The 12,696-nt window shown below is 49.0% G+C and overlaps 1 protein-coding gene across 4 annotated transcripts in view; it reads right to left on the bottom strand.

The window, feature by feature from the left end:
• Nucleotides 1–9,335: 9,335 nt before the first annotated feature.
• Litaf (lipopolysaccharide induced TNF factor) overlaps nt 9,336–12,696 on the bottom strand; it is a 36,143-nt gene continuing 32,782 nt past the window's right edge. For all 4 annotated transcript variants that reach the window (XM_028778407.1, XM_028778408.1, XM_028778409.1 and 1 more), the window contains exon 4: nt 9,336–10,904. In XM_028778407.1, coding sequence (XP_028634240.1) covers nt 10,796–10,904 — 109 coding nt within the window. In that variant the 3' untranslated portion in view covers nt 9,336–10,795. The remainder of the gene's footprint in view (nt 10,905–12,696) is intronic.

Below are 12,696 nucleotides of genomic sequence, written 5' to 3'. Positions count from 1 at the left end.
TGTGCACGCATGTGTGTTTGTGTGTTGAGAAAGGGTCTTATGTAGCCCAGGCTGACCCAGAAAGTCAGATCCTCCTGCCCTCTATCTCCCAAATACTAGGATTGTGGGTGTACATCATGGTGTACTTTGCAGACAGTGTTGGGAATTAAGCTCAATGATTCCCTTCCCCAGGCAAGCAAGCACCCTGTCCACTGAGCCACAAGCACCCTGCCCACTGAGCCACATTCCTGAGTTCCGTGCAGACAGGGACATCCCGCAGGAGAGGAAAAGCCACCAGTAGAGGGCCCTCTAGCTATGGGATCTTGGTGGGCCTGTTTTATGAAATGCTGCCCATCTGTTATCATTGAGATGAAAAGGGCAGAGAGACTGTCCCCTATTCATCATGAGAAGGCAGGGAGGAGGGAGGGGATGACTCCTTTCTGTTGACTGTTCAATGCTCTGTGTGACCTTTGAAAACCATTTTCTTTCATTTTATTTTCTTTCTTTCTTTCTTCCTTTCTTTTTTCTTTCTTTCTTTCTTTCTTTTTTTTTTGAGACAGGGTCTCTGTGTAACAGCCCTGGCTGTCCTAGAGCTCACTCTGTAGACCAGGTTGGCCCCAAACCCACAGAGATTCCCCTGCCTCTGCCCACCAAGTAATGGGATTAAAGGTGTGCCCAATCACTGCCACAAGTTTCTTGATCTCTCTGGGTTCATTAACTCCCTGGCAAAAACCAAAGGGCTGAAAATAAGTGAAGTGTTTCCTTGTTGTGTTCAGATGGAGAGCAAAGGCCAGAGAGGAGTCAGGTGCAGGAGCTGTCACGTGATGAGCTTAGCATGGCCCAGACATGGGAGACAGATGGTGCGGTCATCAGACACAGTAGTCCAGCACCCTGTTCACAGGAGAGGGCAGAGATTTACACAAAAGCACTACAAATCAAGGCAAGCAACTGTGTGTTCCTATACAAGCATACATCTATCTTAGGTCCCAGCGTGTCACTTGTAAGTGTTTACCCACGAGAGGAGAAAGCACACAAGGGGCCAGCCAGATGACCCAGCTTATAAAGATGCCTGCCACCAAACCTGATGATCTGAGTTCAATCCCCAGGACCCACACAATGGAAGGAAAGAAGTGACTCTTGTACTCTGACCTTTACATGACATGTACACCATGGTACACGTGTGCCTACACATTCACACACCCAATAAACAAATTGGGGGGAGGACACACAACTTCACTCTGTATGGATGTTCATAGCTGCTTTTTTTTTTCTCAGAGTTAGAAACAACACAAACAAACAGCACTCAAAAAGTAACTGGATAGACAACTTGGGGCATTACACGAAGTGGAATACTATACAACAATGAAAAGGTGCAAGGTCTAAAGGCTGACATCATAGTCCATAATCCCTGGAAGGGCTCACCTGGACCTGCGTCAGTAACTTAACTCTGAGCATTGCAGCATTTTCCTCTGTTAATTAGGGAAGGAGACACTTGACAAACAGCTTCAGTGTGTAGCCAGCCCACGCTGTCCTTACTGCTGCTCTGATGTGGGGTGCTGGAAAAACCCTTAATGACAGGCTGACACCCATAAACATACTAGTGAACTCTTACTCATTGCCAGCTGATATACTTTCCCAATCAGAGATCAAGTTCCTGATCTGCTGCAATCAGGGCCTCAGGCAGGCTGGGAGAACACACAAAGCTGACCCCGAAGAGCAGCAGGCAGGAAGACAAACTCACAGCCTGTGACTCCTCGCTGCAATGCAGGCCGGGAGAAGCACTGCCTCCTCCTCCTCCATCTCTATGGGACACTTCCAGGTGTCCGGTCCTCTTGGTGTTGAGGGCTCTCGGCATTACATGGGGAGGGGTCTAGCCATGGACAGTCACCAAGTGCTGAGTGCCAGTCAGGAGAAAGGTCTAGAGAAGTCAGTCCTCATTCCTCCATTCGAAGGCCTCTGCAGGAGCATGTGAAGAGGATGAGCTGCTTAAGACTCCTGCCTCCTCCCTGATGCTGAAGTCTTTCCAAAGAGCAGGAACTGCCAGGCTGATCCTTGACTGCATCTTTTCACTGTCCCAGGCTGTGCACTCCGACTGCAAGAAGCCACCTGCGCTGCTGCTCGGGCTCAGAAAGCAGCACATGGTTTCTATTCAAAGCTGCACTGTCTTTCCCCAGGAGTGGGCTACTCAGCTGTGATGCAGGGCTCCAGATGAGACCGCTCGAGGCTCCCATGAGGTCCCAGGAGGACACATGCACATGTGCTGGCACAGCCACACTGGGTAGCTGGAGGGCTCTCTCTTGGTTTTGAGATGGGGTCTTGTAGGATCATGAAAGGCAGCCTGATTTCTGGTTGAGCTAGGTTTGAAACCCTGGTGACCCAGCAGGGGATCCCTCAGGTTCCCTGCAAGGGAGGGTAGGCGTTTGCCACACTCCCAGACTCCAGGCTCCTGACATGAGGCTGCAGCCCTCCATTGAGTTGGGTTCAGTCATGTAGGACAATGCCCACTAGCCCCTCCACAGGTAGAGGGCATGACTACAGGCCACGGAGCCTCAAGACAGATCTCCATATTAATGAGGTACCTAAAGGCCAAAGGGGTTTAGCCAATTAAACATTCCTTCCCAGACCCTCCTCCTGACAAAAGGTATTTAACCTAAAGCCTGCCCTGAGGAAACTAGGGTATGGTTTACCTTCTACTTCTGCCATGACAATAAACATCTTAAGACCACGGACTGTTTTTCTTCTTTGGGACCTGCCATGGGGAACAGTGGAGAAGGTTTTCACCTACAAAGCTGCTGTCTAATCTCCCGTAGAAGACTTCTCTATGTTCCCAGCCACGGAGACCACCAACCCAAGCAAGTGAGCCAAGCCAGCCGTGACTAAGAACTCTCATCCCCCGGGACACAGCCGGAGTCTCTTTCCCTTTCTCCCCCTTTTGGCTGCAGGCCGATCCAGCCCATATGCCCCCACTTCGTTCTCCACCCTTCCAAGGCCCCCAGCAGTGCCTGGGGGGGGTGGCCCAAGAGCCTGAGAACCAGATGAACTAGCTCCAGCTCCCTGCGGGACCTCAGACTTCGCTCCCTACCCGAGTGGGGTCCTGTGGCTTCACATAGCCAAAGCCCACCGGACACCAGCGCAGGGGAAAACACAGCAAACTTCCTGTACCTGTGCCTCTCCCTAACCCCCTTGAGGGGGCAGACGCGGGACCCACAATTCAACCCAACAGGCCTGGCTAGCCTGAAAATCCTGATCTTTCTGCCTCCACCTCTGACGTGCAGGGATTATAGGTGTGCCTCACCAAGCCTCACTTGACCAGCTTGTTAACTATAACGTTCCATCTGTAAATGTGCCCACCCACCCACCACCCAGAATTTTGAAAGAATATAATAAGAAAGGCGCTAAACTATGTAGGGTCAGGCTTTCTAGATACTGCTTGCCTAGTGTGCATGAAGCTCTGGGTTCTGCGCCCAGCACTGATAAAGAAGGGTAGTGAGCATGCCTGTAATTACAGTACCAGGGAGGTGGAGGCTTAGGTTATCCTCTTCAATGTAGCGAATCTGAAGTCAGCTGGCACCACATGAGACCGTCTCAAAACAAACAAAACACTGTGAAGCCATCATTTACTATCAAATGCACTGTGTATATTCATTTACTTCTGGGCAGCACATACAGAGAGTAGCAGGCCCTAAAAGCACACTCCTGTCAAAGACAGAGAGATAGCCACTAACACGTGAGCAAATAGATAAGGCTCACACAGACTGTGGAACACTATGCAGCAACAGAAAGGAAGAAAGCAATATTCAAGTTACAACACACATTAACCTCAAAAATGTTAAGAAATCAGGACACACAGAGAAGCCCAGGTATCATATGACTGTTTACATAAAATATCTTAAGTAAGTCTACAGGGACAAGAAACAGATTGGCTGTGGGTGCCGTGAAAGGTAGCCTGGTCCCCGGTTGAGCTAAGGCTTGAAACCCTGGAAATCTTGAAGGGACAGTAGGCATTTTACCTGATTCCCAGGCACCAGGCCCCTGTCACTAGCTGCAGCCCTCCATAGATTTGTGGCCATCAGTTACGTAAGGGCAACGTCCCAAGCCCCTCCACTTGTAGAGGATGTGACCTGTGGTCATATAGGCTCAAGACAGATCTCCGTTTTGAAGAGGTACCTAAAGGCCTGGAGGGTTTAGCCAATAAGCTTTCCTTTCCAGACACTCATCCCTGCAAAAGGTATTTAACCTCAGGCTGCCCTCAGAAGTGGGGTATGGTTTCCATGGGGAGCCATGGAGAAGGCCTTTGCCTATAGATCCACTGCCTAATCTCCTGTAGAAGACCTCTGTGCACTCCTAGCCATGACTACCACCAAGCTCAAACCAGAAGAGACTCTCCCTGTGTGGGACTAGTCGGAACATTCCCCCTTTCCCCCCAGCCTCAGGCTAGATCCAGCCATTGGGTCCCCACTCTGTTCTCAGCTCTTCCAAGGCTCCCAGGGGAGCCTGGGTGCGCAAGAGCCTGAGAACCAAATGCCCCCCACCGCCTCCTCGAAGGCCCAGGGACCCCTGAGCCAGCTCTGGCTGTCCTGTACTTCAGACTGCACTTCCCTACCCCCTGAGCAGTGCGACAATGTGGGATAAGTGCAGTCAGCTTCCCATGTCCTGTCTCCCCAAGTGGCTGAGCCCCAGGGTGGAGCAGACTTGGGACCCACAACCCTACAGTCACACATGACTCAAGGGTTCAAAGTTCCTTTCTGGGGGGATAAAATACTAACAACATTGCAAATATACTCAAAATCATGCATTGTGTTGAGAGGCTTGGTGGCTCACACCTATCATTCCAGCACTTAGAAGGCAGTAGAAGAATCAGGAATTTGGGAGCAGCCTGAGCTACATGAGACCCTGTCTCAAAAAACATAACCAAAATGCACCACACACTTCAGGTGAATTACGTGGAGTGTGAATTAAAATCAATCTCTGTAAAGATGAACTCCATTCCCACAAAAACAAGAATTCTTACCTCAAAGCTCTAGTAGGCGGCTGTCGACACTTCCTTCCCTCCCTCCCTTCCCTCCCTTCCCTTTTGACAGGGTTTCATGTGGCCCACGACAGGGTTTCATGTGGCCCACAACAGGGTTTCATGTGGCCCAAGACAGGGTTTCATGTGGCCCAAGACAGGGTTTCATGTGGCCCACGACAACTCCCTATTTTCTACATGGCTAAGGACAGCCTTGAACTTATGATCGTCTTTCCTCCCAAGTGCTCTGTCTACAGGTGTGATGCTAAGACTGAAACCCAGGGCTTTGCATATGCTGGGTAAGCTCCCACCGCCTGAGCTCCATCCTCAGATCAGTTCTGTGCACTTCAGGTTGTCTTAGGCATACGGCCTCTCACATCTGCTTTCTCTTTGCTCCATACTTTTGAGGTTCAGCCACACCATGGGGTGTGGGCACTTTTTTTTTCCTGTTTAGGACTTAACATGTGTTTAACCATAAGCTCAGGCCAGCCAGGGATACAAATCCTAAATGTGAGAAGACCGGCTGTGGGCTCTGCACTTTGCTGGGGCTCTACAATGATTTTTGTGCCTAGTAGACACTGAGAGTAATGACGGTAGAGTGTGTGTGTGTGTGTGTGTATGTGTGTGTGTGTGTGTGTGTGTGTGTTTTAACCACAGCTGGTGTGAGACTATTGGGTGGAGGCCAAGGAGGCCGCCGAACATCCTACAGCTCACAGCCCCCACCTCCAACAACACAGAAGGACGTGACCAGTGCCACAATGTATTCTAACCAGCCCTGGGTGAATTTTAGACCCGAAGTCCCTCTGCTGTGAACAGTTCTGACATTGCTACCCAGCATGCACAGCCTCCACAAGCCCCCTTGCTTTATTTGTGTCACCGAAGGCTGCCTTTCTTTCCGGGTTCTTGGCAGGAGTGAAGGCATCTCAGTGAGCATTTACAAGCAAGACTGTCATCGTAAAGAAGTAGGGGGACATGATGGTGTTATTTTTGGACACCTTTTTTATTACGTTTAGTTATTGTATTTGTGAGTTTGTGCCGTGGTGCATGTGTGGAGCTCAGAGGACAACTTGTTGGAGTTAAGCCCTCCTTCTACCATATGGGTCCAAGATACGGAACTGAGGCTGTCAGGCACAAAAGCCTCTCATGTTCAAGGCTGTGTCCTGGAACATGGCACATACTCACTCAGGGCTTACAGAATGCTCCATCCCTTGTGAAGACTATCCCAGGCCAGACAGCAGTCAACCATAGAAGTTGGACATCAGTTCAGTGGCAGAGTATTTTGCTAGCATGTTTGGGGTTCTGGTTCCATCTCTAGCATACATAAACCTGGCAACTGGTGCTTGCTTGTATCCTAGCACTAGGGAGGTGGGGCAGGAAGAACAGAAATTCAAGGTCATTCTTGGCTACATAGCCACATAAAAGTTCACGGACAAAAAGGGGGGCGTAACTGACCTAATTCTTCAGGAGATCGTCTGAATTGTCTGCTGTGAAGCCCAAGCCCAAGTCAGTATGTTATCATCATATTGGGCTGGAGAGATAGCTCAGCTCCTTGGCTGTTAAAGGAGGAAGGCTAGTTACTGTGTATCTAGGCATTTCCTCTTCTAATTATCAAAACAATACAATGAAAGTGTTTCTGTGATAGCCAGCCTACACTGGTCAGGTCGCTAGAGGGGTTTGGCCCCAGGCTCCATGTACAAATGCTTGCCAAGACATTCACATGGCCCAGCTGAGACTTTCCCACTGTCTTGCCCTGGCTGGGACTCCAGGCAAGACTGAAGGGCTGAAAGTAGGGAAAGCCAGGCAGAATCGTGCTTGGGCATCCTTCAGTGCCCATGTCAGCAAGGGATCGTAGCAGCTTCTCTCAAGGGGCTTGGACTTCAGACTCTGAGCAGACATTTCTGTTCTGTCCTCTACATAGAGACAGAAAGACACACACAAACACACTCACAACTGTCTTAGGTGGAGGCCTGCATTGACTCACTGCTGCCAGGCACAGGGCAAGCTGTGCACAAAACAAGAGAGCACAAACTTAGAACAGCAGCAGAAAGAACCAAATCAACCACACAGTGACACGGGACGCACCCTGTCATTATGCTCCAGTGGCCACAAACAGCTGATCCTAGGCTGGCAGCTGGTCAGCTGGCCATGTCACTGTCATCAGACATCTCTCTCTCTCTCTCTCTCTCTCTCTCTCTCTCTCTCTCTCTCTCTCACACACACACACACACACACACACACACACAAACACACACACACACCAAGCTCCCGAATCACAGGGCTACACTACCATTTTAGAAAAGCTTATATAACAGGCCCCCACTCCAGCCACACCCAAACCCCTACAAGCACACACCCAAGAAGACACACAAAAGACCCCTCAGCCAGATGCACATTCTTGTCTGACTTAGACTAAAGCCTATGGAAGGAAGGCCGATCCCCAGCCACCACCTCCCATTTGGCACGGGACAAGCATTCTTCTTACTGTTTAATTTCAGACACGAACACAAAATGCAAATTACAGCCTAGGAAGGCAGCCTCAAGTTCCCCTGCCCCCAGTAGTCCTTCCATGTGCCTTCTTCTGCATTCTTAAGTCTTTAAGAGTGGTAGTGCCTTTCATCCCAGAGCTGGGGTTGGGAGAGGGGAGGTAGAGTGAAGTCATCTCTAGATCTCCCTGTCTGCCTGAACTGTGTACCCTGACCTGGTTCCAAACCAAAACAGAACAGAAAAACCAATGGCCAAATAAATGGCCAAATCAAGGGCTTGAGATGTCACAATGTTACTAAAATTCCTAAGGATGTAAACAAATTCTACCTCTCTCCTCCCAAGGTTGAAATGACAAATCCAGGCCAAGTTCTACCCAAGTTCATTCAGGGCATGAATGAGTTTACTGGGACTCCTTATAGAACATAGGTAAGGGGTTTGTTGCAAGGATGTGATTCTCCTCTTCCATAAAGTTGCAAAGGAAAGTCATTACCAAGCAGGAGTGAGGTTTTCCCCACAGCCACACTGGAGATGTCTCTCCCCTAGTCTTCTTGGCTCTCCAGGCCTTCCAGAGGCTACATGCAGACAGGGAGTGCCTGGAATCAGGTGAAGGTCCCGTGACCCCTCTATCCCTCCGTGGGGTCTTTAGGCACACAGTCAAACTCAATAAGAATGGCCTGTAGCTGAACTCCCTAGGAAGGCAGGTTTTTGACCTAGTCCTGTACCTAGGGTGAGAGAGGCCATGGGTTCCATCCCTAGTAGTAAAGAACAGGCAAGAAGGAGTGAGGAAATGGCAGTCAGGTGAGGAGACCCAGAGAAAGAAGCTTTCACACCTACCACATACTGCAAGTCAAAAGTGGTGGTCCAAGAGCAGAAAGGTACTGAAGGCTAGTCACTTCCCGTGTGGCATCCTGTATTGCCCTTCCAGCTTCTCTACCAACAGGCTCAGCAGGAAACATCCACCCCTCCATGTATTGGGGAATTGGGCACCAAGGCCAGCCATGTTCAAACCGAGAGTCTCTATAGAGTCCCCACACAACCTCCATCCTGTTTGGGGTGTGGTAGGAGGAAACCTAGGACGTACGCTGACTGTTAGCCAGATAGCAGAGTCTGCCTAGGTAGATCTGTGGACCTGAGGGGTCAGCTAGCTTAACTTACTCGTCTACCTCCAAGAAACAGTAGCAGGAATCTAAATTCACAAAAGCACATGGCCATCTGGCATTTAACTCCATGTAATATATATCTTGAAGTCCTGACACAGGGCCTTTGTTTAGAAGACTCTGCATGTGTAATGAATACCAGCTTGAGATCAGTTACACATCACAATGACAGCCAAACTTCTAACTGCACAGCCTTAAACTTGACCAAATAAAAGAGAAGCCACACAGTGGAGACCCCACGAGCAGCGATTTCACAAGAACACAAATAAGGGTTTCAGTGCAATATAAACCACAACTAAATGACTTGATTCCCCCACACCTTTCAACTTGAAGCTGTCACCACAGGTAGGAGAAAGGGGTGGCAGCCACGCTTCGGGCTTGGCACCCCCTCTCCTAGCATCTCATAGTCACGCCGGGCCAATGAACAAGGGGGTTTTGTTCAGAGAATGAATGAGGACAGCTTTCTTCTTGGCGTTTTATTAAAGCTTGAAAGCCATGGCTTGCTGCCATCAATGACGACTATGGGCCCCCGACAGCCAAACCTTCTAATGCAACTCTTTAGCAACGGTCATCTTGCTACGGTTGAAGCCTGAGGTGTGGGTCTCGAAGGATTTTCTAATGTAACAGAGCAATTTAAGATTCTTTGGGTAACGCCTGGAAACACAACACGAGGCCTTTCTTCATAACAGGTGAACTGAATCGTTCACTGAATGATCAAAGATTTTATTTGTTTAAAAGCAGATATCATCAAAGTCATGTATGGTACCCATAATTCACTGCAAAAATGATGGCTAGTACTTCTGGATCATCGTATGACCAGCTTGGTCAATGGCTAGGCTGTATCTTAACCAATATGCAGACTTCTGTTCCAGGTCAGGTTGACTTCATACACTGATATTTGCAGCAGATCTTGTGTAGGCTTAGGATGGGTCAGGGCCTCCTGAGAAGCTGGCCAGACTGTGTCAGTATTATACATGACAGAGTGCTCACCCTAGAAAGAACCCTGAACTTGTCTTTGGCATCCTTCTTCCTGGTCTGTTGATGTTGGAGACCATGATGGCTGTACCACACAGGCTCATCTCTAAAAAATGAAATCAGGTTTCAGGGAGCTCCAGCAGCCAATCTCTCGGCATGAAGCATGGGCTCAAATAGGGGTCCCCTGACTCCCCCAAAGAAGCCCCATGGAGACAAGGTTTTCTAAACAACACCAAACCTACATAGGCAGTCGATGAAATTACCTGTTTGTTTTTCTGTCAAAGCAAAACAGAACAAAAAGCCCAGTAGATGCAGAGGCACATGTGGAAAGCCCTGGGTATTTGAGAGGCAAAGACAGGATTGCCTCGGAGTTCAAGGCTGGCCTAGGCAACAAGCTGGACTGTATGTGAAAAACTAAAACAAAACCAACTAAAAACACATCAGCAAATGGAGAAATGAAGGTTGTATCATGATTACAAAAATTATTCTAGAAATGTCTCCCTGCCAAGTAACTTCCATATGTGTTTAAGAACAAAGGGAGTTCCTGGAAACTGTGTGAGGAAGAAGCCCCTTCACAGGACAGGGACTGAGACAGGACAGGCTTCGAGCCTTTTATTTAGTACTAGTGACCTTATCTGTATGTGACTGGTGGGTGTCAGCAGCCCTTCTGTGCACTTGGAAAAAAAAAACTTATGAAATTAAAATGATTCTGAGTGCCGGAGAAGTCTGCAATTACAGAACTGCAACGTCTTTAAGGCGAAGTCTCAGTCATTAGGGATGGGAAGAGACGGAACAGATCAAGCCAAACAGTGAGAAATAAGGCAAACTGTGGCTTTGGGGTTTGAGATTGGCACCAGGAAGGCCCACTGAGGAAGAGGAGGCAGCCAATGGTAAATCATCGGAGGGGATGCAAATGGGGTAACCATCAGTTAGTGGGGTAACGTGAGCAGGAGGTAAACCCTTGAAACAACACCCAAGGTCCACGTCTTCGCATGTGCAGGGCACAGCTCCAGCAGCAGTTTCTGGGAAGTTTGTTACTTTTCCGACCTTTCCCACCCCCTAAAAGACATGAAGATGGAGCCCATGAAGAGATGAGATCAAGGAAGGACCTCTTCTGGCTGTGCTGGGCAAGGGTCAGGTGACTTCCGGTAGTACTTGTCTACTACCTCCCTGGTGGCTGGCTGGCCGAGTCCTACAAACGCTTGTAGGTGCCCAGGAGAGCTTTGCAGTTGGGGCAGTAATGGTCCACGTCCTGCAAGGCGTCTACACAGAATGGGATGAAGCAGCAGCCAGCGATGCATCTGGGAAGAGAGACACAAGGAACAGGTCACCAGCTGTGGAACGAGGTTGGGTGCAGCCAAGAACATGGGTTCATGCACTCGCGCTGGAACCCCCTTAAGGGCCTTTGATGGGCTGGGGGTGGAGCTAAAGGCCATCTGGAAGAATATGTCCCTGCATGCACAAAGCTCAGAGTTTGATTCTCAATACCAGATGTACAAGCTTGTAATTCCAGCACTCAGGAGACACAGGCAGGAGAATCAGGAGTTCAAGGTCATTTTTGACTACCTGAAGGAGTTGGAGGCCAGCCTTGGATATATGAGACCCTGACTCAAAAAAGGTCTTTGCAAAAATAATTCTCTTGATACAGGGCCACCCTGGAAACTTTAGATGGGGGCCCAAACCCAAAACCAGTATCCTAAGTATGCCACCCAAGTACAAATGACATGTGAAATGAGGTACAACCAGGCATGGTGGTAAACACCTGAGATCCTGTCACTAGAAAGACAGAGGCAGGAAGATTTTGATTCAAAGCCAGCCTGGGATACACAGTTAAGACTAGAAATGCAACAAAACACCAGTACTTGGGATGCGGCTCAGTGGGAGAGCAGTTGGCCAGCACCTGAGAGAGCTGAACTCTATCCCTGGCACAAAAAAAAAAAAAAAAAGCAAAACAAAACTAACAGGTAGGAGGAGCATTCTGGGACTGTCACACAAAGCCCTGGGCCCACCCCCAGCACCTGGATACAATGATATGGGGCTGGAATCCCAGCACTAGAAAGGTAGAGAGGCAGGGGACCAGTTCAAGGACACCTTTGGGTATGTGGTGACTTCAGAGAGAGCCTGAGCTACATTAGACCCTATATAAAAGGAAGAGAAGGCTAAAGAGGAGGAAGAGGAAGAAGTAGCAGCCATCATCATCTTAGATAAGAACTGGCAAACTGGTTTGTAAAGAAGTCACATAGGCCTCCCTGGTCGACAGAGAGTCCCGGGACAGCCAGGGCTACACAAAAGAAACCTTGTCTTGAGGGAAAACAGAGGCAGAGCAGAGTTCATGTTAGATGCCCATGGCCTGTGTTTTGCCTGCTCAGCCTACCTAGCTGCCTAGCTGCATAAACATGAATGATTCCAAACAATAAGCCAGCAGCATCCAGTCAAACTTAAACAGGAGTAGGCTGGGGTTAACTTGGGGACAAAGCTGTCTTCAGGGTTCTTCTAGTGACCAGGAAATCAATTTCCCCAGATGACCCCTCTTAACAGTCTTGTCACCTTCTGCATGGGTAGGACTTCCTACAAACATCATAAAACCCAAACACTGCTGGCTGTTGCCTGCTCCATGCCACCACCACCCTGGCCCTGCCCCCGTGAGGTCCCTGCAACCCCAAACACTCGGAGCTCATTCTAACCATACACCCAGAAGACAGAGGTGGGTTCTTACACACAGAGAAGGAAAGCCATCTGCCATTGAGGGAATCTGATTAAAGTGAGACTCCCATCTCAAAAAAAAAAAAAAAAAAACCCTAAAATGTTAGAAATAAAAGAGAGAGAAACCCAGCCTCGACTTCAGAAGCTGTCTCACAAGAGGCTGACCTTGTGTAACCCCACTCCAGTTTCAAAGATAAAGGTAGTTTTAATATTAATATTGCAAAGCAATGAAATCTCCCTCCTCCCTTTCTTTCTGAGACAGGATCTCACTACGTAACCCAGGCTGGCCTGGAATGCCCTATATAGATCAGCCTGGCCTTGAACTCATAAAGATCTGCTTGCCTGTGTGTGTGTGTGTGTGTGTGTGTGTGTGTGTGTGTGTGTGTGTGT

The sequence above is a fragment of the Grammomys surdaster genome, unplaced genomic scaffold, assembly GCF_004785775.1.
Source record: "Grammomys surdaster isolate TR1022 unplaced genomic scaffold, NIH_TR_1.0 334, whole genome shotgun sequence".
Classification (NCBI taxonomy): Eukaryota; Metazoa; Chordata; class Mammalia; order Rodentia; family Muridae; genus Grammomys; species Grammomys surdaster.
The sequence above is the reverse complement of the archived record's forward strand: the minus strand, read 5'-3'. Positions and strand labels throughout refer to the sequence as shown.